Source organism: Lissotriton vulgaris, chromosome 5 (genome assembly GCF_964263255.1).
Source record: "Lissotriton vulgaris chromosome 5, aLisVul1.2, whole genome shotgun sequence".
Lineage (NCBI taxonomy): Eukaryota > Metazoa > Chordata > Amphibia > Caudata > Salamandridae > Lissotriton > Lissotriton vulgaris.
Window position 1 is genome coordinate 1,249,639,626 of NC_141693.1, and position 26,664 is coordinate 1,249,666,289.

General features: G+C 45.4%; 1 protein-coding gene across 3 annotated transcripts in view; it reads right to left on the reverse strand.

The window, feature by feature from the left end:
* Positions 1-26,664, reverse strand: part of RAB44 (RAB44, member RAS oncogene family) — a 450,865-nt gene that overhangs the window by 58,687 nt on the left and 365,514 nt on the right. For all 3 annotated transcript variants that reach the window (XR_015295992.1, XM_086923095.1, XM_086923096.1), the window contains exon 12: positions 8,131-8,212. Coding sequence is in view for 2 of the 3 variants with exons in the window: in XM_086923095.1 (XP_086779221.1) it covers positions 8,131-8,212 (82 nt within the window). In the remaining variant the exon portion in view is untranslated. The remainder of the gene's footprint in view (positions 1-8,130; positions 8,213-26,664) is intronic.

A 26,664-nucleotide genomic window follows, 5' to 3' on the forward strand; every position in this document is an offset into this window, starting at 1 on the left:
CTCCTCATTATTTCCCAAATTAAGGATTAAGCAGCACACGTTAAAAAAGGAAAATGTATAGGAGGATTCTTTTTGTGCAGGAAGATATCACTTACTGCACAAAAACAATCCTAGAAACACAGGCACCCTATCACCATGGAACAGGGTTCCTCCATTGGCATATGGCAACCACAAGTGCGCCAGCGCAGAAAGCGCATTCCTGCTCTCCGCAGCAAACACAACATTCCTGCTCTCGCCATTTGATGCAGTGCAGTGCAGCAAGTTGTCTTGCTGCGTTGCACCAAATGTTGGTAAATCTGGACCTTAGTCAATATGGCAACCTAAGACAGAGAACCCAGTAGACTATAACGCCCCTGCAACCCACTAAGCATTATTTGAGTGATGTGTGTTTTAGGTAACAATCACTCCTGTAGAATTTCACAGGGGCAGTTACTGGAATTCAGGCATTCTTTTGTTATGAATAAGCACTCTGCAGAACGCTAGTGAGCTAGTAATATATCTACAAGGTTGATTAAAATTAAAATACTATCCTAGAACACACAAAATGCATAAAAACGAGTACAAAAATAAACAATATTAGCAATTATACTTGTGAGGATGCAGAATAATAGAAAACATTGTAACATTTTGACTGTATTGTAAAGTTGCTTTGTAATAGTATCACCAGCCCTTCCTTTCTCTCCACTAACTAAGCACCAATAGAGGCCTATACAGCTTTCATTGGTGGTTCACACCAACATACCTTTTTTGAACAATAAAACAATAGAAACAATAGTCCACAAAGAAATTCAACAGCTGTTCAATTGATGTTCTTGTCTACAACTCGGCAGATAATCTGGTGAATGCTGGCTGTGCCTTTCTCATAGACTTCAGCAAGGTAAGGTGATTGTGGCTTTTGTGTGACCCTCAGTTTCTAATCCCTTCTACAGAGTTCCTCTTTATCTAGTAACACTCTGTTCTAGTTTATATATTATGTCTGAACATGTTCAAAATAACAATTAGTATTAAAGCCATTCTAATCTTTCACTTATTTATAGTCTGTGAAACCCTTCTTATAATTTAAATACAATAAGTGAGAAGTCAAGATATCAATTTCTATAAAGCCTTGTTTGTTATCTAAAACAATTATTAGTAAGGCAATTCAAACCATACAGAAAAAGAGTATTATATTCAAGCAGGCTGAATTATCAGGTTGCAATTTATATTATTAATAAATGTGCATTTATATTTGAGACATTACCCTAAATAAATAAACATATATAGTGTAAACGAGAAAATATATGATGATTATAATACCTCATGGTGGTTTAAATATGTGATGGCCCCAAGACATTTGACTTGACTTTCCATCTAGCAAATCTATTTCTATCCTACAGCTGGTATCTAAAATGTGCTTGGATTCGTTAATTTAAGTGGTCAAATCTTGCAGCAGACTAAAGAAACATTGTGTTCTTGATCCTCATTTTCTTACCATTAAATCTGGATCACCTAATGATCCGGCCATTATGCACCTGGTCTCTGGGAAGATTAGTTTACATCTAACCCCACTGTTAAACAAAGTGTTAGAGTCAGGGATTTATCCTTGTGCCTGGAAAAGGCGTGTATTAGACGGATCCTGAAAAAGCCTGTCCTGGACCCTACCAAGGTTAAAAATTATCGACCTATTTCATGCTTGCCAATAGCAGCCAAAATCCTTGAAAAATCGTTCAACAGGGAGTTAACCCACTATCTAGACTCCAATAATCTGCTTGACACAAGTCAGCATCGATTTCAGACATGTCACTCAACTGAGACTGCTCTGATTATGGCACCGAAGGAGATCCACAAACAGGTGGATGGGGGGGGGGGGGGCAAAGCTGTCTTTATCCTCTTAGACAGCAGCATTCAACAACATCAATCCTACGTTGTTAGTGCGGTGGCTGAAGGCTGTGGGGATTGAGAACACAGCTCTGGCCCTTATTTCTTCCTTTCGAGCCTGAAGGGAGCAAAACATACTCTCGGAAAATCTACAATCCAACACATTTCATCTTCCATGCGGAGTGCCGTAGGGATCAGCCTTGTCACCGACTCTATTTAATATCTATGTTACTCCACTGGCCAGACTCATCAGAGAGCATGGCTTTATTTTGGTCTCTTATGCAGGTGATTCGCAGCTTATCATTTCAGTATCTAAACAGCCAGAGACCACCGCCACTAGCTTTCATGCCTGCTTGATGAAACTCAGGAGCTGGATGAATACAAATTTTCTTAAGATCAACACTAATAAAATGGAGGTAATGGAGTTCCGCAATGGCCAAGTCCTGCGGAATCAAATCTGGTGGCCGACTGAGGCCAGTGAATGTCCTCGTCCAACAGCTAAGGCCAAGAACATAGGAGTGATCTTTGATGATCAGCTTAACTTCGCAGCTCAGATCAATCGTCTAACCTCCTCCTGATTCTTCTTACTGAAGCCATTATGGAAGATTTTTTCATTTATTCCTCAGGAACTTAGGAAGTCAGTGATAGTAGCCTTTATTTTTTCAAAAATAGACTACTGCAATGCACTCTCTATGGGCATTGACAAGGCACAGAGGACGAAACTGCAATCATTACAAAACGCTGCGGCACGATTGCTATTAAACTTTCCTGAAGGCCATTCCACCTCAGCTGGCTTAAGATCGCTACATTGGCTAACTATCCAGCAACGAGTAGAATTTAAGGCCCTCTGTTTGGTGCACAAGGCACTATATGGAGGTGATTTGGTGGATATCCAGAAACTGCTCTCATGGTACAGTCCCACCAGAAATCTTAGATCCACAAATGTGGGCCTCATTCATGTTCCCAAAATCCGTAGAGCAAGATGGGGAGGAAGGAGTTTATCACATTGTGCAGCTAAACTGTGGAATCAGTTGCCTATCTCGATGAGTCTGCAATCCAATCGGCAGATTTTTAGGAAACTGCTAAAATCCTGGTTATTCCCCACGAACTAAGTCACTGTTATCAACTGTTACAGTCCCTTTTTCACACTCTCACAAGACGCCGTGGCATTCGAGCGCTTTATAACATTTATCTTATATTATCTTATCTAATCATGATGCAAGTGTGAGCCCAAGCATTTCAAAGTTTACTACATTTCCATCTACCTCGCACCGGGATATATTGATGAATTAATTTAAAGCTTCTTTGCCAAATGTAAGTAAAATTTTAGAGACATTCAAAATGAAAGTTTTCTTCCTGAAAAAATGTTGAAATAACTTTCTGTATTTATTTTCATTTTTTATAAGGCTCCTTCTCAAATTAGCAAAACAATGAAAACAAGAACACCTAATATATACAACCCAAGCACATAATTTTCAGAAAAACTGAGTAACGAGAGATCAAACAGAATACTTCAGTGCATTATCAGTTGATTTCAATGAAATAAGAGTAGTGGTCACCGACTCACATTTAAGGTGGCAGTAACATTGACATGGGGTGCATGTTAACTCCTTTTTTGAAGGCTCCATAATCAGGGTTGGTTCTGTTTGCAGATGTTATGGCACACTGATAAACATTATTTTAAAAATACTTTTCTCTCATTTTCTGAAAAACTAGCTACAGTAACTTAGAATGCTCCAGAAAAGTGTCACATCTGCAAGGCTTTTCTGAAAGTGCAAAGGGGAGAATTTGAATGCACTTTTAATGGCATCCTATCCCACACAGTGGAATGCCCCCCAGAAATGCTACAGTCTCTTAATTATGGCTATTTCCAACATGTGAACAGTAGAACATCTAACTAATCTATTTGGAGAGTGGGGGACAATAAGTTTATATCTGAATTTCAGAGAGTATCCATGTAAGGACAGTTGGACTTGGCCCTTTTTGGCTAAAGTTCCGTAAAATGTTTGCCTTCGCCCTAGACCTTTTTTCTGACATGGTGTTGCCAACTTAGATACTTAGGGCACTTTGCCACTGCTGATCACTGTCAAAGTGTAATTTCTCCCTGTATAAAGTGTAATGGTAATTGGTTGTCCATAAATTGTATATTTGTTTTACTTGTAAAGTCCCTAGTAAAGTGCACTATGTGTGCCAGGTCTGGTAATACAAATGCTACTAGTGGGCCTGCAGCACTAACTGTGCCACCCACATCAGTAGCCTTAAAGGGAGAACTCAGGCCTGCCACTGCAGTACCTGCGTGCAGTTTGTTAAACTGCCTTGTTGTTCTGACAAGTGCACCCACTTGCCAGGCCTTACCCTTTCCTTTTTATGCACATCAGTCACCCCTATGGTAGGTCCAAGGTACCCCTCCCCGGGGAGGGTGCAGCGTATGTGTAAGGTAGGACATGTACTGAGGTGTGTACCATGTCCTGACAGTGAAATACTCTCCATTTCGTTTTTCACTGTTGAAAGGCCATCTTGCCCTTAGGTTAGAATGGGAGGCTGTGTAATATATTTCCAGCCTATCTTCCCATAGGCTTAAGAGGTCAGAGGTGAAGTTTAGTATGTCACAATTTAACACATCTTTTTGTGAAGGTGGTTTTTGCATTGAGTGTTTAGAAACCACACTTTTAGAAGGGGCTGTTTTTTGTGTTCTAACATTTCTGTGTGTCTCTGCCTGAGACCTTCGTGAGGATTGCCCAGTGATCGTGGGCATCTGGAATTAAGTGAGTCTCAGCGACGCTGTGTGCGTATGCCCTGTTGCAGTCTGAGACCTTCGTCATTGCCATCAGCCCGGACCGGCATCCCCAGAGGATCTGTGCCGCCGGTCTAAGCCTGTCTTTGACAAGAGGGAGCTCAAACCATCCCCGTGTGGGGGGGACCCGTGTTTCACTGCCCAAGATCAACAAAGTCGCATCGGAGGCAAAAGTTGCGAGGAGAGGAGAGTGAGATCGCACCCCCAGGTAACGCTCAGCGAGCGTGCGTGTGTCTCGCCTGGGGCAGGGTGTTGGCTATGAGAGAAACACTCTCGGCCTTTCCTCACTTTGCAGCGCAAACCTCTGCTGAAGTCTGTATTGCGGCCCGTACTTGCCGAGGAGTGGCAGTACCCGGGCCGGAGTGTGGAGCTACACTTTGTTTTACACCCTACCCGTGTTGGGGGCATATTTTGGCAGTAGCTGACCGCGAGTCAGCAGGAGTGGCATAGAAACCATCCCAAGCACCGTGATGGGTGCAGGAGTACATTATTTCGGCATTACGAACTGCCTAATTGTTGCATTACATCACTTTGGTAATACGAACTGCCTGATTGTTGCATTACGCATTGCATTATTTCTGCATAATGAACTACCTGATTGTTGCATTACGCATTGCTTCATTTTGGTATTACGAACTGCCTGATTGTTGCATTACGCATTGCATTATTTCTGCATAACAGACTGCCTGATTGTTGCATTCCAAATTGGATTATTTTGGCGTTACGAAGTGCCTGATTGTTGCATAACGAACTGCATTATTGTTACATTACGAAGTGCCTGATTCTTGCATTACGAACTGCATAGCATTGCATTGCATTAGGGCTGCATTGGCTCATCTAGAATTGCTCATTAAAACCGCAAGAACCTAGAAGGGCTTGCTGGCCTAATAACCGGCCAGAGGAAATATTACAAATACGCAAATGTTGGATTTTTTATCCTGTGGTCTCATTGTATACCTTTTTATAGAAACATATACTTGTTTTTTTATGAAACTCGTGTGGAGTCCATTTGTGGTGTCATCATTGGGTTACTGAGAGCGGGGTTGCAATTACTTTACACATTTGCCTTGGAGATAAGCCTGGCTGCTCGTGCCAAGCTACCGAGGGGGTGAGCAGGGGCTATCTGAGAAGGTGTCCTTCCTTTCCCTGACTTAAAAGCAAGGGTCCCTATTTGGCCTAAGGCACTTACCTCAGTCAACTAGAGACCCCCAGTTCCAACAAGGACTAATGGATTCATTCAAACTCCCATCACTTTCAGTGTCAGTACCCGACAGCCAGATATTTGCAGACTGAATCTATTTCCAACCTCTCAACTCATGCTGTCATCCTGAGTGTAAATGATGGAAGTCAACTTACAATTTAGTGCAATCTTGATAATGCCCCTAAATAATGTATCAGTAACATTATCCTTCAGATACATTGTTTCTTGGTCTCCTTTCTTACCTAACTGTATAATTGGAGTCGACCAGCTTGAGAATTACATCTAGGATGATAATGTCAAGAAACCTGTCCCAGAACTCACATGTTGCCTAGAAGTAGTGCAGTTCTGAGAATCTCTTCTGTGAATTTGAACGTTTGAGAATATTGTAATCATATCATTTGGGTAGCTGAGTATGCTTCTACAAATCTAACGAATAACAATAGTTGCTGCTGCCGGGTGAACATACACTTCCCAAATTGCTCCAAGCGGTTGAGTGATCAAAATAAGTTAGATCTCCCCACAGCCCCCATGGTGTGTTCTTCCCACTTGGAAATCTTATTTTAATAAAGTAGACTAAATATTGCATTTTGAAGCACTCTTTCCCCAAAACATTGCTTAAACGACAAAAATTGTAGAGGCATTATATAAATATTCTAATACCTAATGAAATGCAAAGCAAATAAAACCATCTGCAGTTTTCTTGGGTTTTTTGTAACATTTAGGAAACATATTGAAAACATAGAGCCAAAGGATGCATTTTAAAACAATTCCTTAAGGGTACATGCTAAAAATTCATAGTTTAAAGGCAGTCCAAAACAGTTTGGTCTCTCACAACATGATAAAAGGAGCTGACAGAGAAGTGAGTAGGAAGGAGGGAGATAAAAACCTTTTTTCAAAACCCTCAAACACTGTCTCTGCCTCTTTCCCTCCTCTGCACAACTCAACATATCACAAGAGCAGACTCGAGAGAGAGACAGGATGAGTAAATTGATTGGGGTACTATAATAATGTAGGCCACACACCTATGCCAGCGTTTACAGCTTTCTGCCAGTCCACTGATTTCAATGGAACCCCAATATGATTTAAAATCTACTTAAAAGCAGAAGGAGGGAAAAATGAAAGGTTTAATGAATTTCACGGTCTCAGGCCTTAAAAATATGCTATCCCACCATGCAGGGGGCTGTGTGTGTGAGTGTGCTTACATTTAACATGTCAGTCCTAGAATGTGGAATACTTTTTCACTACACCTGTTTTTGCATGAAGCTGGGCAGCTGCATGATAGTGGACAAAATGAAATGGCCATCTGTGATTGGTTGCTTAATTAGAGGTAGTGTTAATAAAGGCATCAACCCTAATTCTCTCTGGGGACTTTATTCCACTAACAAGAATGGGATTGAAAGGACACTCAAAGTAACTCACAGAAATGGGGATTCTGCAGCATAGCAAAAGAACACAGCTGTGTCTTGTATCTAGGGGCTTGATTTTGTGTTTGATTGACAGACTAACATCAGCTAGGATGGTGGAGGACTTTAGGTCTGCCATCCCAAAGGCACTCCGTCCACCAAATTTAAAGATGACTACCGACCTCGCAGTGATCTTTGTATGTTGAAAGGAACCACCGTCATAGCGGTTCCCTTCAAGGTACAAGAAGTTTAAGGAATGGCTGCTGTCACTTTTTACAGCGGTTTACCAAACTGTTTTCTTTTTTAGCAACAAACTCCCAAAGCTTAAACTTACTTCTCTTCCTTAACTGTAAGCTATTCCTGGCAGTGACAGAAAGAAACGCAGTCTGCCCTAAATAGTCGTGGCCTCTTCTCTGTGGGCCCATCATAATAAGCTTTCTGTCGAAAGAGACAATGGAGAATCTGCAGATAGAAATGTCCACGCCTCTAAATGGGGTGGGCAGAAGGAGAGTGTGGCAGAATGGGCAATCAGCACGTTTGTGACAGAGTACCCCGTCTGCCAACCTCTAAAAAAGCCCCTATGTATTCTACAGCGATTCGACATGATTTTCAAATATTTCTCTTCTTTCCACTTAAAAGGTACCATCTTACCGACATCACAATGGCTACAAATTTGTTGGCTACAAGCGTAAAAACATCTTACAGTTCAATTATGTATCATTTAAAACCTGAGGTAAATTTTCAATTTTATGAAATATGTGTTTATTCATATGAATTATGTGATCTACAATCATACTCTTCTTAAGTTGTCCACTCCACAGGAGTTTTTACACCCTAATTGTCACTTATCACAAAGTTTATATTGTATATCATACCTTTCTTGCCCAGCTGTATCCCACATTTGTAAAGCAAAGCGCTTGTTGTCCACAATCAGAGTCTTTATGCGGTAATCCAACCCTATGGCAAACAAAATTGGAAATATTGATTTAAAAAACATAAGAAAAAAACGAATTTGAAGTTCTTCGTAGCGATCTTGCATTTCCCCTTTTCAGTTACAACCTTTAGCCTGCTGGACATAAAGCTGAGTTCTTAAATAGTAAATGCAATATTCTGTGAGACACTCAACACCTGGGGGTCGATTCCGATCATGGAAAAAAAACGTCCGTACGATTCGTATCCGGAGCCCTCTCCGTACGAATCGTAAACATGCCGTACGACCCGACGAGTACGATCGGGTCCAGGGTATGAGGACGCGATTTGTACGGTCCACGTCAGGTAAGGGGGATTCGTACGGAAAAGCACACAATCACATACACCCCGTACAGTTCGTACACCCCATGATCGCGGGGTACGCTGCGTACCCCTTCGATCATGGGGTGTACGCACCGTACACCCAGCGTATATGGGGTATGGTCCGTACACCCCATGATCGCAGGGGTACGGTGCATACACCCCATGATCGCAGGGGTACGGTGCGTTCCCCTGCGATCATGGGGTGTACGCACTGTACCCGGGGTGGGGCGTTCCGTACCTGTTTCGGGGCGAACTCTGCTTTTACAGCTGTTTTCAGCTCCCGTAGAAAAAGGATCGTACGGTGCATACCCGACACAAATCGTACTTGCTGGGTCGGAAAAACCAGCCGTGAACCATACAAATGTCGCGTACAGTGGGTACCGAGGGAGATTCGTACGGGATTTGATTCGTACGGTCTCTGTACAATTCGTACTGAGTCCAGCTGCTGGTACGAATCGTACTTCGTCGTACGTACGGGGGACGTTGCAGGGTACGATTCATATGGGAAAAATGCTCTGAACGGCTATTCGGGCGGTTTTTCCCGAATAGGAATCAACCCCATAATGTTCTGCTACACTGCAGCTTGTTTCCCTCTTACACGCTCTGTGCCTTCATTAAGATTTCTCACTTCTGCTCCTAAGTAATTTTGCTCTTGTGGATCTAGTTACCATTCTTCCCATCTTTAAATCAGTATTGAAAAACCACCTCTTCCAGTACCCATCAACATTACCCAATCACGAAGAAATTCACATTCCCAAACATCCCCCTCGCTATTTTCTAGCTGTCATCTCTCCACATCGGCCCTTATTTGTCAATCAGGGCAAACAAGAATTACAATTTCTATTTGACAGGTAAATCCACAGTAAGATAACAAAATACATTTGTATTACAATATCTTACAATGGTGCATCATTTCAGTACAACCTCTAGCGGAAGCATGGTTACTGACATACAGCCATTCTGATAGTTGCCTAAATAGTCAATAGGCCTCTCTATTCCACTTCTGGTCCATAGCTTGACTTTTCCTAGTAAACATTTACATTACAACAGCAACAATAGAAATGTATTATTGTCTCTCTCCCCCTTTCTAGATGAAGTAGAATAATTTAAGTGGGAAAATACAATGGGCAGGAACAAACAACTAAGTCATATAAAAATGATATACAAATAATATAATGTGTGAAAATAAAAATTGAAAATATAGGTGGAAGTACTTAAATAAAAATGCTACAAATCTCCTTCAAACATCACCCTTTAAGACACATTTTCGTAATTTAGCCCAAAAGAGCAGTCCTGCAAAGCCATTCAATTTTATTTGACAAGCAGATGTCTGCTTAACATTTGCAAGAACATAGCTGCAGAGGAAACACACATTTATGACTGATTAGAGACTGGATAGGATAGAATTTCATTTTGTAAAATGCATATTTATGTTGATTTATGTCTTAATATATGATGTTATAGTGTACTAGTGCTATCTACTTCTTTGTATCATGTATATTGTATTTTACCGTGATGGTGGCAGGACGTTTTTTAATATTATGTGTATATTTATTGACTTTACAGAAATATAATATGTTTGTTAAGTTATGACGATAGTCATTTATTTTATATCACCCTGTCTTTTTATTTGGTTGTTTTTGTGGTATTTTATTTATTTCAGAGTGGTATGAAATAAATTATATCTCTAATTACTTTGAAAACGTATTTATTCATAGGCATGTTTTGTATAGACAGACTTGTAAAATATATTTAGAATGGTACTGCCATGAAGACATAATCTAAAAATCTAAAAACTTTGGAATAATTTTTATTACAAAATGCCCACTAAACCTCAGATAAATTATGTTATAAAAATGTATACTTTCCAGCTTTCTATGCTCAGGAATATCCACATATCCACCCACTCCTTACGTAACGCGTCATTACATTAACAAAAGCTCTAACCTTATACAGATTTGGCAACTGCAGTAGTATGTACCCAGATCCTCAAAGTCCCAAAACCCAGAAGTTGCAGAAATTGCATAGCCAAGAGTCAAGAGTCAGTCATAACCACAGGAAATTAAAACCTATTTCACTGACAGAGGAATCTGCAGTGGCTACCTGTACAACATAGGATTGCATTCAAGGTACTACATATCATACGCAAGGAACTATATAGAACAGGAACTAGTTACCTGCATGTTCTGGCCTCTCTTTACCAACCAACAATAGTCCTGAAATTGGCCAAAGCAACAAAACTCATTCAACACACACTCAAAAGACTGTAACATAGAGAAAGATGCTCATTTCTACAATGACCTTGCTCCCACCTTAAGAAACCAAGGAAATTACCTCCTATACAGAAAAAGTCTTAAAACCTTTCTGTTCAGACATGCCTTCAATTTACTCTAGATCTGGATCAATCCGAATTAAGGACTGAATTTAGTCATCCTACGGTTTCACTCACCACTTGTCTCCCGCGTCTTTTCTTGTTAATACATTCCACCTTTTTCATAAGTGTATTTCATTCGACTACTACCCAATATTTCTTATTCCTACTATGTGTAGCAATGTGGACTGGCTAGGGTACATTGAGTGTAAAGAAGTATGAATGAGAAGACCTAAGAACAGATTTGCTTTCTGTTTGGGAACTGTTGGGTCTTTACCACCCTCTTAAATGCCAAATGTTCATTGATGATCCTTGGTGATAGTGAGTTCAAGAGCTTGGCAGGGACACACTCCATTAAGACATATTTTCCTGATAGGCTGGATTGTCAGGTAAGGGGCCAGTCCGGAACAGATGATCTTTCTTTCTGCATATAGCTGTAGTCTTAGTTGAAAGATAAGAGACCTGCCAGAGGGTGAAGCACAGAGCCTTCAATGAACTGCATCTGGCGAGAGGCAACAATTGGAGGGCTTGAATGGCTTCAATGATATATTCATGTAAGTAGATACAGGAGTTCTCTGATGGCTGCCTTTTGTACCAGATTGAGTCTCAGCAATAGGTGGAGAAGTACCCCTTGGCAGAGGCATGGCAGGACCAAGACAACATTAGTTTAAACACTCTGGCATAGATGAGGGAAGGTACAGAATAAGGTTCACATTTTGTAGATAGCTTCTTGGTCACTTAATTAACTTGAGATCTAAGACAAGCCCATCAGCGTCCTGGAGGCGTCCGGCGTGGGAAATGCTGCTGGTTTAATTGCTGAGCGCCCAAAACTTATCACATATGGCAGAGACAGTATACTCTATATCGGTAGGTGTGTGAATTGCAGGACCCACATCCTTAAGTTGTTGGGTGAGGCTGTTGTTTGGAAGGACTGTAGTTGGCAGGTCTCCCTAAAGTAGGGAGCTGCAGCGTGATGTCTAAGATGGCTAAACATAAAGCCCAGCAGGGAGGGGGTGGTATCTACCTTAAGGCGTACTTGCTCAAAGTATGCTCAGTGAAAAAACATGCGCTCCAACCTTATGAACTGCTAGCTGACTCACGCCCCGACTTCATGTTCCTTACTGAAACATGGCTGACTGAGGCCTCGGACCCCACTATCGCCAGTGCTATCCCCCCTGGTTAATAGATTATGAGGAAAGATGGACGTGAGGGGAGGGGAGGTGGTGTGGTCTAAATCTATAAAAGTACTTTCAGCTGTGTTCGCCTAGTTCTTACAGAGATTGAGGGGGCTGAGAGCTTGGGGTTCCTTTCAACGATCTCGGCCTATCAGTCCATAGTGCGGGTGGTTATCTACCGTCCGCCAGCACCAGCTTGGAAGTTCTTGGAGTCTATCAGTCACATTATTCCCCCCTTACCTGCTAAATACAGTCATTGCCTAGTCCTGGGGGATTTCAATGTACACATGGATAAACCTCTGTAGCTAGAGCCCCTTAAGTTGCGCGAATCTCTGGACCTATTTAATCTGACCCCCATTGCTTATTCTTCCACCCACGAAAAGGGTTATACACTGGACCAGATTTTTTCTGCCAAACTGATCGAAGTGGAGGCCCCTCTTCCCTTAGTCTGGTCGGACCATTGTTTGATTAATTTTAGAGTTCCCAGGGAATTAGTCAGATCTCGTGTACAGGAGAAGATCTGCAACAGCAGTTTTAGGCCTTTTAATTTGATTACTCCTGATGCAATGCAGAGTGCTTCGAACTCACACCCTATTCCACTTAGTGGGACTCTTGAAAGGGATGTGCGCTCTTAGGAGCAGTGGCTTCAACTTAGAACCTTAGAACTTGCCCCCTCTACCTTAAAGGTGGCTAAGATGAATCGAGCTTCGGTCCCTTGGTACACTGAGGATCTTAGGAAAAGTAAAAGAGCCTCGGCTAGCAGCCCAACATGGCGGACGCGACCTGGTAGAGCTCCGTCCACGGGGCTCTTAACATCCTAAATTTATCCTCAGAAGGTGTACTCCTACGAGCCAGACTGTGCGGAGCTGGCATGCAGAGGTCCAGCGAGATCACTGGGACGGAGAGCAGCCTGAATTTCGGCGGCAGAGGCAGCGTACCAGGACCGAGGCTGTGGCACCGCTGTAAGGCCATCAGAGGCGCGAAAGTCATTTGCGGCCTCAGCGCCCCAGGGAGCCCTCGCCGACATAGAGGAGACGGCGTTGAGCAGCGGGGTAACATCTTGCCCAGAGCTTCGGCGCATCGGTGATCAGACGAGTGCAGTCACCGCGTGGGGTGAGTGACACTACAGAGGGCGGCACGCGGAAAGTGCCCGGGAGCGTCCAGAGAGAGACCGGGCCAGCATTGTGGCCGCATCTGGAGGTGCAGCGGCAGCCCAAGTGAAGCGACCCGGGGGGGCAGCGGCCGGCGGCCCATCACAGCACTCTACACACCCCCTGGTGAGCTCTGAGACTAGCGGTGAACAAGAGGCGTTGCAGCACAAGACGGCTGGAGGCGGCCGGTAACCCCTGCAGCAAGCGGCGGCTTGAGTGGACTTAATGTGAAACGAGGGCCTCGTTGGGATATTGCCATTACCACACCAGGAACCAGGTTACCTACTAGTGCTGCCCTGGTTGGGAAACGAACTGTGCTTGACTTGCCCTGGTGTGGCCTGCAGTCTAGGTTCCCCAAGACGCCCGCACGTCCAGCGCAAGCACCACAAAATGGCGCTGAATCCCCGAACAGTCTGAGGCCGCGTCTGGGATTGCGCAGAGACTCTGAACCCGTCTGGACTTGGTGAGACTTGCTGACTGCTGATCTCCCCCCGGGCGAACCTGTAGGTGGGTGGTTTTCCCATAAGACTGTCCTCACCCCGCGTTCTTCATCCTGCCTGACCCCAACATGGCGGCCCGCGGGTCATTTTGATGAGAACTGTCGGATAGACTGACATTATTGCCCCTGCTGTCGCCCATTGAGATACCACACTTGCAAATAGTGCCGCCAATGAGCGGGAAGTCAACTGACTACCACCCTGCATGCGCGCAGACCCCTTACCCTGGTACACTTCGTGGGAGCAATTAAAATGGCGGCGTAAAGATGTTGAAGTTCCGGCTACTGTCCAAACATCGGCACGCCCTCCTCGGCCAGTGACGGTCGAGCAACCGAGGAACAAGCTTGCCCTGGGCGCCTCTTGCTGCAGTTGCCCCTCCCCCACTGACCTCCGGCCCGCTTACCATTAGCGAGGTGGCATGGGCACTGACTCTGTTGGTTTCTACCTCAACCATTTGTAAAGTTGTCAGACCAGACGGAATGTCCCCCTACACCCGCTGTGAGACACCAGGTGAGACGTGCGGATGCCCACAGCACAGCAGCTCATCATGGGCAGGCTCTGGGACAAATCCCAGTTGAAGCAGCAGGGGGTGAGCAGTCCAGGCCCCGGACAGGAACAAAGGCGAGAAGGCATGGAGCTAACGGCCACTCCGGCAGCCAAAATGGACACTGTTCTGGCAGCGGTGGAGCGCATTGAAGCCACCTTAGCGCAAACCAAGACCTCTCTAGAGGCAAGGATCGACAAAGTCACATCTGACTTCCCGCTGCTGCACGCGGACCACCGTAAGCTATCGGAGCCAGTTGCCACACAGCGTCAATCGGTCCAAGATCTGCAGCCTGTAGTGCACAGCCATGCCTCAGCCCTATGAGACTTGATCGACAGAGTTCCCGCGCTGGAGGACAGAGCGGAGGGTGCGGAAGGGCGCTCTCGACTTCATCGGAGGTCTGGGACTGGCTGGAAGAGACGGGGCAGTGGTCAGGGACGAGACCTGCGGGCCCAGAAGAGGGTGGATGGCAAGAGCAGCACTCCAGGAGGCGGAGGAGGAAGAGGGGACCCCGGCGAGACGTTGGCCTGGGTCAGGCCGCACCATGTCTGGAGAAGATGCAGCAAGAAAGGCATGAAGCACTTGAGGCGGTTCCAACGCTGGGAGTGCTAAATGCCATCAGCTGCCCGGACTACGGGCCACAGAGTGAACTGGACGTGAGTGGTTTGTCCTTATCCTCCGCCGTGATGTCAGACGACACTGTCCTGCCGGTGGTGACGCCCCAAACAGCTGACTTCATAATGTGACTGGCAGCAGACCTGTGATGAACTGATGTGATCACTATGTTCAGCACAATGTCTGATGTATCCTTTGCGCGCCTGCGCAGTAGCTACTGGCTAAAATGGCCAGTGCCGGCCTGGAATGGGGCGTCACTAAAATGCTGCAGATGCGCTCCCAAGACTTACATTAGAAGATGTTTAGCGTGTGGCGCGTGGGGTTGCCTCACGGGGACGGCTCGCGCCAGCTCTGCGTGATCCACTGATTAGTACTACCCGAACACCTCTCAGAAGTCTGGAGGCCCTAGGATAGGGGGCACCCTGATTTGACTATTGGCTGCGCGCTTCACCGCACACACTTGCGTTGCGGACATGACACATTAAGAGGTTGACTTATTACCTAGTTTGGACGTATGCGCCGTTGGGTACTCGCCCACCTTGTTCCATTGTTAATTTTGGTTCCAACGTTTCAGAAGTGGCGCTCAGAGTTTCCCCCCGATAGTCCTTCCCTTGAACCTGCATGGCAGCCCCCCAAGAGACTGCACCACAATCCCGACCATGGCGAGCACTAACATTATGACCTGGAACATCCGCGGCATGCACACCCCGTCGCGCAGGTACTCTGTTTTTGCCTATATGCAGCACCATAAGGTGGGGATTGCGCTCCTACAGGAGACGCATATGTCCCGAGTAGAACTGGAACGGCTCCGTAGACGCTGGAGGGGGCAGGTCTACGGTACGACATACTCAGCGCATGTGCGCGGCACCTTAATTTGGGTGCGGGCAGGCGTCCGTTTGTATGCGCAGACACTCAGGTGGACCCGGAGGGGAAATACTCCCTTGCAAGGGGGAGGTTAAATGGGCAGGAGGTACTGCTGGGATCCATCTATGCCCCCAATACGGATCATCCCACTTTCCTAGCCAATATGAATCACATCCTTCAACAGTACATGGGCCTACCCTGGCTGCTGGGCGGGGACTTTAACATGGTTCTTGACACACAACTGGACCATTCCTTCCCACCCCTCCGCGCGGTGACAGCAACATCGACGGTGCAGGCTCTACGGGACTGGCTGCTGCACTGGGGGCTACATGATCCAGGGCGCGTGCAGCACGTTACAGAAAAAACATACTCCTATTACTCGCCAGTTCACGACCTCCATGTCGGCTTGGACCGGATAGTAGGCTCCCAGTCCCTTCTCCCGCTTCTGCCCAGATCGGAATACTTAGGCAGATTGCACTCAGATCACAATACCTTAGCTGGGAGGCGGACCGACCCTCGGTGCCCACGTGGCGGCTGCAGCCAGCCGCACTGGAGGACGCTGAGTTTAGATCCTCGCTGGGCACGGCAATACTAGCCTATTTTGAGGAGAACGCGGCAACGGCAAGTGACCCCATGGTGGAATGGGATGCCCACAAAGCAACTATTCGTGGACACTGCATAGGTGCCACTTTGAACATTCGCGCCACAGTATCCGTTTCTCTGACCCAAATGGAGACCTAGCTCCTGCGCTATGAGAGGGAGGGAGAGGGGACTGGTAGGCACTTGACTAGGCTTGGGGACCTACGTGGGGAACACGCGGTACTTATAGAAAGGCTGCGATGTCACAATTAAGGGGCGCATAGGGCTAAGACGCATGCTAAGGCTGGTGAAAAAGACGGCACAAAGTACCCTGATCGGTGCCATTCGCACAGGGGAAGGTACAGTGGTATATACGCAGTGCAAGATACATAGGGCGCTGACTGACCACTAACGTGACCTTTATAGGGCAAGAGGTACTGGTCATGAGCATGCACTAGCTGGGTTCCTGGAATCGATTGCGCTGCCCGCAGTCACTGAGAGCCAGAAAGCAACGCTCAATGCACCGCTCACGTTAGAGGTAGTGGGAGAGGCGATCCAGGCACTAGCGACTGGGAAAACCCCAGGGCCAGACGGCCTGCCAGCCGAATACTATAAAGCAAACAGAGAAATCCTGGCACCCCAGCTCCTGCAGATGTACATGGCAGCGATTGATGCGGGTCACTTACCACCATCTATGCAGGAAGCATTTCTAGTGTCCCTGTCTAAACCTGACAGAGACCCTGCGGCCTTGGGCTCTCATCGCCCACTGGCGATGCTTAACACTGACTACAAAATATTTGCCAAAATCCTTGCAGAACGTCTGGCACCGGCGGTCTCGCATTTAGTCCACCTGGATCAGAATGGGTTCGTCCCGGCGCGATCCACGTCCCTGAACCTTCGGAGGTATTTCAGAGTAGCGGCGGAAGCAACGAAGGTCTGGCCTAGAGCGGGGCGTCTAGTATTATATCTGGGAAAGGCCTTTGACTGCCTTGAGTGGGGCTACCTGTCGTCGGTATTGGAGAAGTATGAGCTGGACATAGACTTCCTGCTGATGGTGGACCTCTTGTACCGGAACCCTGTGGTCCGAATCCGACTGGGGCCATACATTTCGGAGGCAGTTGCGGTGGGCAGGGGCACCCGACAGGGGTGCCCCTTGTCCCCGCTGCTATTCGCGCTGGCCATGGAGCCCCTGCTGCAGCCATGAGGCAAACCCTGGTGGATGGTATCCCCCTGGGGGACAGTGTTCACCAGGTGTCACTTTACGCTAATGACCTCTTGGTATTCGTCCGGAACATGAGCCGCATACCGGAGCTGCTGGCCCCCTCTGTTAGCCCGTTTCGCTGGACTGTCGGGGCTCAGAGTAAACGCAGCCAAGTCCTGCCTTTACGCATTCAGTAGCGAGGTAACTGATCCGAATAATCACCTCCATGGCACGGGAGTCAGGTGGAGAGCAGACACTTTCAAGTATCTGGGGATCCAGATCTATCGTCAGCTGGCAGACCTATTTGACGGAAATTTAGGAAGAGCGGTAACAGCGCTCACGACCCAGATCGGCTTTTGGTCCACGCTCCCCCTGACGCCCATGGGCAGAGTGGCCCTTTCCAAACTGGTCATGCTCCCTCGCCTTTTATACCATTTTGCAAACCTACCCATGTATGTACCTGCTTCCTTCTTTTCCACGCTTAATAAGATCCTGCTGGACTTTATTTGGGACGCGTCCAGGCATAGACTGGCGCTCGGGAAACTATTCTTACCAACAGAAAGAAGCGGATTAGCTGCTCCCTGCTTTGAGCACTACTACCTGGCGGCGCAGCTCCAATGGATAGCCCGCTGGTTAGTGGACAGGGGGAGAGAGGACACTGCCACAAGTGAGCCACCCTACACCCTGGAGCGGATCATTGTGCTATTCCATCCACTAGCGGCCCTGACATGTTCCACCCCATTATTGTTGGTGGTGGCATACAAATGCTACCGCAGGGCACTGCTACTCATGCGGGCGGTGCTCCCCTACGCACCTGCGGTGCCGTTGGAGGGCTCGCCGGGCGGTGAGGGGGTCCTCACGCGTCACATACTGGTGCAATGGCAGGAGGCGGACGTCCAGACGCTAGGTGACTTGTACCGAGATGGAGCACTGATACCCTACGAAACACTGGTCACCGAAGATGGGCTCCCCCCGGGGGGGTTCCTGGTGCATCGCTCCCTCACGGCTCACATGGCGGGTCGGTGGGGCGATATTGCAGAGGAGCCTACGCAGCACTTGACCGTGCAATATTTTCATGTCATGGGTAGGGGCAGACATCTAATAAATGGTTTGCTGCATCCTTGAGGGCGCACACAGAACTGGACCCGGCCCCTCTCCGCGGAAAGTGGGAGTGGGAGTGGGATCTAGGGCGAGCACTAGCTGACAAAGAGTGGGAGAAAATACTCAAAAGCCCAGTGCGTATCCCCAGGAATATGCGCTTTCGCCAAATCCAAGTCTACATAGTTCATAGAGCCTATCTCACTCCCGAACTCATAAATAAATACTTTCACAGAGCTGACGTATCCTGTCCCAGATGCAACGAGGTGAATGCAGACCTGCCCCACCTTTTTCTAGTGAGTTACTCACGCAGTGCACTGGCCGTACCATTCCCTGAAACTGGCCTGAATACCTCTTGCATTATTTTAAGAGGTCACCCAAAGACAAGATATCGTCCCGCTTCCTGGACCTGGGGATCATAGTGGCAGCACGCCTCCTCACGAGAAGGTGGAAGGCGGGCGACCCACCTAGCGTGCGGGCATGGCTTCTCTCCCTCCAGACGTGGGCTCGGGCAGAATGGACTGCAATATGGCGAGAGGAAACAATAGTGCTCCGTATAGAACCTATAGCAGAGCACTGGGAGCACATGCTTAGCGCCCTTCAAGCAGCAGGTAACAATGTGGACGGGGGGAGACAGAGGACTAGGCAGGCACATTGGGCGACCGGCGAGATCCACAGGGGGTAAAACACCTGATGGTCAGGCTGGGCACAACACATATATGCGGCGAGTGAGCAATGAAAGTTAGGGGCGTGCTCGCTTGGGAAGAGAGAAAGGGAGGGGGTGTGGAGAGGGGGGGAGGCCGGCTGGGGAACGGGCATGGTGAGGGGGCTGGGATGTACTGTAACTCTGTGACATTGCCGCAGGTTGTTGTTCCTGTTTTTTTTCACAGGATTTCTTTCTATAGTTGCTCCATATATATAAGACTCATCTCTGTACACAGGGCTGGAGCATTTAGGCTCTTTCATACTATGGACATGCCCAGACGCCCAAGATTGAGCTGTTTGCTATCTCAGTGTAAAGTTGCAACGACACATGGCAAGTTAACCTGTTTGTGTACCGCTAGTTCCACATGGCTGAAAGACTGTATTGTTTAGCAATGATGCAATTGATGCAATGCTAAAATATACAAATACCAATAAACAGATTTGACAAAAACAAAAAAAAAGTAAAAGAGCCTGGAAAAGCTTGGAAAGGAAATGGCAGGCGAATTAAATGGCTCACAACAAATCTATTTTTAAAACTGCCTTGAGAAATCATTATCAGAAAGTTTGCAAGGGTAAGAAACTTTTCTTCTCTGCTAAAATCGATCAAGCCAGCAATAAAAGTAGAGAACTCTATAATATTGTCAACATTTTTTCATCGCCTACAGCTATTAAATGTCCGTTTGTACCAACAAGCGAGTGCTCTAATATGATGGCTTCTTTTTTCCACGATAATATTAGGAAAATACAGGACTCTTTTGAAACTCAGTCGCTAGCTTCAGCAGCAGATCTAGATTTGCTACCTGTTGCTGCTGCTCGCTCTGAGGTCTCCCTTATGCAGGTTCTAATAAAGTCCTTGTAGTCAGGCTCTTCTGTAGATCTCTGCCCTGCAAAGGTATTTTCTGTTATCGCAGAAGTGATTAACCATACTGTGAATTTGATTTTAAACAACGCCTTGGGGGAGGGACATATGCCACTCTGCTGGAAACATGCGAGAATACTTCCGCTGTTAAAAAAACCTAAGGCTGACCCAGAGGTAGCAGTAATTATAGGCCCATATCTTTGCTCCCATTTTCTCCGAGGTTTTAGAGAAATACGTTAACTCTATTGTCACTAACTGTATTGAGACTAATCATTTTCTTCACCCGAGTCCGTCGAGTTTTTGGGCGAATTTCAGCACCAAAACGGCTCTCCTAGAAGTGTCGGAAACCATAAAAGCCACGCTGGATAGGGGAGGAAACGCGGTTTTGATGCTGTCGGACCTCTCCGCGGCCTTTGACCATAAAAGCCACGCTGGATAGGGGAGGAAACGCGGTTTTGATGCTGTCGGACCTCTCCGCGGCCTTTGACACCGTGCCACACAATAGACTTGTTTAAAGATTGGTGGAGAGCAGCGTTGGAGGCACAGTATTTTGATGGGTTAGGTCGTTCCTTAATAATCGTCTTCATACTATATGGTCCCCCCCTTTTTTCTGCTGTCATCCCTCCTATGAACGTCAGGGTCCCTCATGGCTCTATTTTGAGCCCAACATTGTTTCATTTATATATGGCCCCTATGGCCGAACAATATGGGGCAAAAATTGTATTGTATACGGACGATGCACAATTGTTGTTTACTTGTGAAAAGGGACTTGGGTTTGATGGTCATGTGATAAATTCTTGCCTCTCTGAGGTTTTCTCGTGGCTGAAAGAAAATCAATTGAAAATCTGAAATCATTTTTTTCGGTCCTCGCCCCCTGGGAGGCATAGCATAGCTGGTGGCCGGAGGATATGTCTCCCCCCACCTCACCTGTGACCATGGTTAGGAATCTTGGAGTCAGACTAGACACTACTCTTTCTATGAGGACTCAGATCCTATCTGTAGCAGGGTCCTGCTTTGGGGTTTTAAGAATGTTGAGGAATTTTCTCCCGCTGCTCTCAGTCTCTCATAGGAAGATGGTCGTCCAGGCCCTGGTGATCTCGAGGCTAGACTATGCTAACTCTCTGTACCTGGGACTACTGGCTATCTACTTGCCCGACTGCAGGTGATCCAGAATATGGCTGCTAGGGCCATTTTTCTGGTAGATCTCAGGACTCATACATCTCCTCTCTTGTCTTCTTTGCATTGGCTCCCGGTCCAGAGGAGAATCCATTTTAAAGCTATGATTTTGGTGTTTAAAGCTTTTCATCAGATTGAAGCTCCCTATCTTGGACAAAGATTTCCCCACTACATTCCCCAACGTACTTTGAGATCCTCGGCTCACCTTTTGATTCCTGTTCCTAAATTTTCACTCTCCCGGGTTGCAGGAAGATCCTTTCAAGTGCTGGCCTCCCGCCTGTGGAATGGCCTTCCGCTGTCTCTTAGACAGATTTAGGACCTTCTCACCTTTAGGAAAAAACTGAAAACATGGCTCTTTCAACTATAATTTTGTTTTCACTGTCTCTGCCTTGGGAGTCTTTCTTTTTCTGTTATGAGGTCTTTTTTGCTAAGTCCCAGGACACTCCTGCCCGGGACACTCCTGGGAGTAGCCGCGCGCTTTATAAATTCCAAATTACCATAACATAACAGTAACATAGGTCGACATCCACCATCTCAGAATTCTGACTTTCAAATCAAATCAAATCAAACAAGCGTATTCGACGATTGTCATAAAAGCGAACTGTACATATAAATACAAAATCTGATAAAATTATACATATTTACATTTAAAAATCACGAGTCCATTACACATTTAAAATCGAATTATTGTACATTGGAAAGCGGATTTAAATTTGGCACCATGAATACATATTAATCTGTTAGCATTCTACTTCTAATGGTCCACGCCCAGCCCAAGAATTTTGCCACAGCTATATAAACTGTCATATCTGTACAGGAACGAATTATTCTGACTGCCACTGACCCCCTGTCAGTGCCCATTAACCTGCACATTGGCCGAAGCCGAAGCCATATTCTCCGGGGCGCCACGTACTCAGGGCATTCAAATAGTAGGTGGCCAATGGTTTCCGAGAGCGCTGAGCACGATGGACAAGCGGTCTTAGCTCCCGCGGACCACCTGCTAGTGAATGCCCTAACCGGTAAGCTCCCGATTCTCAGTTGAAAGTAGAGTTTTACAATCTAGGGGTTTTTGTCCCAAAAGGCTTCCAATTTTGGCGCTTCTTTAAAGTCCATAAACAATCCGGTCAGGGACCCAGGATCAATAGACCTAAAGGTCCTGGAGACCACAAGCTGCCAATACAATTCCTTGAGGACCTTCTTAGGGGGAACCTAGTGGGATCTGCTTTGTTTTTATTGTTTAAAGGCACTGGCCTAAAGAACACGAGTCAAGATACAAAAGGGCCTTTGGGCTTTCAAATATATGTGCGTTGTCCATATAGTTATAGTATGCAACACTGAATAGCATGGTAAAGGATTCAAGGGTCTCTGGTAATAGTTTGAGGGATGCATTGAAGAGAGGACTAGATTTTAGCTAAACCTTGTGAAGCCCTCGTTTAACAACAGTTTTTAAGTTCCTTCCCCAAAATAGTGTTTGAGGTTGTAGCAGCTAATGGCCAATCAAAGGATAAATGCATACTAGGGATATACAGATCACAGAACGAATATTAATAAACCATTGTTCAAAATGAATGAGGAGGAGTATGGCTAATATCAATAAATCAATATTATATGTGGGGGTTTATGAAGATCCCTAACCAGCTATTCTGGTTGAAGTCGAAAAATCAGTTTGTAGTTTACTGAAGGGTTATTTAGAGAGCCCATATTCAGAACACATAGAAAAAAAAGTATTGTCTCCTGCACTTGTACCAGGACCCAGTGGCCCCACAGTTCAACACAAGCATTTACAAATTTGCGCTATGAGTGCAGTCTCCCTAACGGAAATTAAGACGAACTAATCAATTCACTTAATCTCTGCTTGTTAAGATACATTACTACATCAACACAAAAGAGCAAAGCCTATGTCATCCTGGCCACTGCCCAACAAAGCAAGTATTATCAATCTAAACAACTGTAACCAGATTTTATGTTTCTACATTTTAAAAAGGTCATGATAAACCTTAATTTCTAGCCCTCAATAATATGTTTCATGATAATATTAAAATTTGTTGGAATTTTGCTAAAAGCCCTACACTTCCTCTGCTCTCATTGAATCAATTAGTTGCCAAAGTTTTTATGGCCTTTCAATGGTTGATTACGAGAACAGATGTCAGAAAGGAGCATCATCGACTGTATTGGTTGGATGTATGATGTTACAACGCATACTTTTATAACGCATACCTTTACAACGCATTTTTTACAACGCAACATCCATTACAACACATTCCATTACAACGCATGCCATTACAACAAATTTTTAAAAACTACCTTTACAACGCATTCCATTACATCACATACTACATTTACAACGCATACCATTACAACGCATAACATTATATTGCATGTAAGGTAAGTATTGGATAGTGTAGGGTTAAAAATTACTATTCTAACTCCAGGGGGTGCAACAGTAGGGTAAGTGTTGGATAGTGTAGGGGTAAAAATTACTATTCTAACTCCAGGGGGTGCAATAGTAGGGTAAGTGCTGGATAGTGTAGGGGTAAAAATTACTATTCTAACTCCAGGGGGTGCAACAGTAGGGTAAGTGTTGGATAGTGTAGGGGTAAAAATTACTATTCTAACTCCAGGGGGTGCAACAGTAGGGTAAGTGTTTGGTAGTGTAAGGGTACTATGTGTTGTAATGCTATGCGTTGTAATGGTATGCGTTGTAATGACTGCGTTGTAATGACATGCGTTGTAGTGGTATGCGTTGTACTGTCATGCGTTGTAATGGTTGCGTTGTAAAGGCATGCGTTGTAATGGATGTTGCGTTGTAAAAGTTTTGTTGTAATGGTAGTGCGTTGTAAAAGTTGCGTTGTAAAGGTTGTATCCCGTATTGGTTGGTTTTGGCATACCTGTCTGTTTGTTCATGGAGCACAGCAATGCCTAAGCAAACCATCGTGGCTGTAGGTTTGGTCTGTTTGAAGGAGGAATTGATGAGCCCTTTACATTTTGAGAGCGATGTCCAAATTGTTATATTACAGGGATGCATTAGTAAAACAAAAGTCAGACATAAAGAGTTCAGGTAATTTTGTTCAGTGCCTGCCTTCAGAGCAGGGACCTATACTTTAGTCAGTCAGTAGAGATTTTCAAAGATATCCAGTTTCATGTCAATCTTGGTATGCTTTCACCAGTTTTACATACTGACACTAGTTGTCAACTGCCTCTGCAGCTCTAGTGTCTAAGAGTACCATTCTATAATTAGCTATATTCATATTTTTGCAATGCACCTTGAATTGTCATGTGAGGTGGGGAGCCACATGATTCCCCTCCTGGAACTTTGACTAAGCAAAATATATATATGCCCAATTGTCTAAAAAAGAAAATGTATGTGCATAGTTGCAAACAAGCCCATGCCATGTATGATAACTTCATCTCATGGTACATATTAATGAATAGAATTTTGAGGAATGAGACTTGTAGTTTTTCTTTTACCAGTATAAGTACAGGGTTACAAATCTAAGCATGTAAAAAGCTGCTCGCCAAATAAACCCAGGACTAGCTGAATACAAATATGACACTGGACACACCTACCTGTGCCCCCTATTGCATATATTACATACTGCCCCGTGCCCCTGGAGGCACATCACCTGTGCCCATATAATACAGTGTACCCAGTGCACACATCATGCAAAACACACTGTGCTCCAAGAGAGTCATGACCTAAAAAAGCTGTGGCTCTCAAACGCTGCCAGATTTCCTAGATGTTGAAACAAATAAGAAACAGCTGATGGAAATTGTCCATTGCTTTTGCAAATATTACATTTGCACATTCCTGGAAAAAAGGTTGGCATTATGTAATTTCCAGGACCCATACAGCCTGATTTAGAACTTGGCAAATATGTACACAGTCAGAAATGTGCCCGCTATATTACAAGCGAATTATATCCTAATGCCCTTGTGAAAGTCGGACGGGATATCGCTCATGTTTGTGATGAAGTACCAATCTGCCAAGCTCTAAGCCAGGCCCTACGTCCTGTGATCAATAGGATGCTTCACATTCCACTGCCCAGGCTTTTATACTCAAACGGAGGTCTTCAAGACTGGTTACTGCCTGGGAGGAGCAAAACACTTGTTTGAAGAATATTATACCTCTGGGTGCCCACAGGTCTAGTAATAAGGTTGGTCTTTTTAAAATTTCTACTAACCTTAAACTGTATGATGAATTAAATTGTGGTGCACTGTGAGAAAATGCCTCTTTTTGTAAGATCCCCCCAGTTTTTTGTCTCTTTGCACTGGGACACAGCTGTCCAGGCCAGGTGCATGTGCTCTACCACCTGAAACATGGTTAAAGTGACTAACGCCTGATTGGTTTATTTAACTTTCTTTGTAAGGCCAGAGTATACGGTGAAGAAAATACACCTATGCCTTAGAAAGCTAAAAGTCACCTGTGAACTGCAGCTCTTATTGTGCCATCTACGAGTGTGATAAGGAAAACATGACTACAGGGCTACCATTTGAGACTGACTGTTGCACTTGACCCTGCAGCTGATCTGTAAAAATAACCCCCTTGACAGGAGAAAACACTTCCTTTTAAATAATAATAAGTAATCCCTATTCAGGCCTTGTAGCCCACAAGGTAGGGTGCATACTATTTAAAAATAGGACCTATAGAAATTCAATGGCACCATGTCCCTGCAGTGACAGGCTTCCAAAATCTACTTTCACTGTTGAAGGCCCTGGCTGTTCTATGGGAAAACTAGAGTACAGATTAAAATCTTAATTAGGGTATCTATGGTTTGGGACCAGCTAGAAAAATTATTAAATTACTTTTTAAATATTTATTAAAACCCATTTTAATGATGAAGACAGATTTGAACACATATTTAGGATTAGTAACTTGTAGAAAGTTGCCCTTTCCCTTCCTGTAGCTCCAGGAGGCTAATTTAAATCAGCTCTGCAGCAGCAGCCCAGCAATGAGCTTAATAAAGTGTAAAAACTGCTTACAGAGCAGAGAGAGAGTGGCCTGGTGCATGGAATTCTTCGCATGCAAGGAAGACCAGTTGGGGTGAGCTCAGGAATTTAACTAACTTCAAAGGGACTTGCTCTGTCACAAGTATAACAAGTATATGGCAGGTTACACATGGGAAGGCCCAACTGTCATTCACTTAGCCAAGCTGGCTCGATACCCAGATGGAGGAGAGTTACTCTGAGAACTGGCTTTGAGTGACAACAGAGAAGTAGGCTGCTCATTATTCTGTTAACACTTCTAGGTTGGCACACATGCTCTGCACATGGGAAAAAAGGG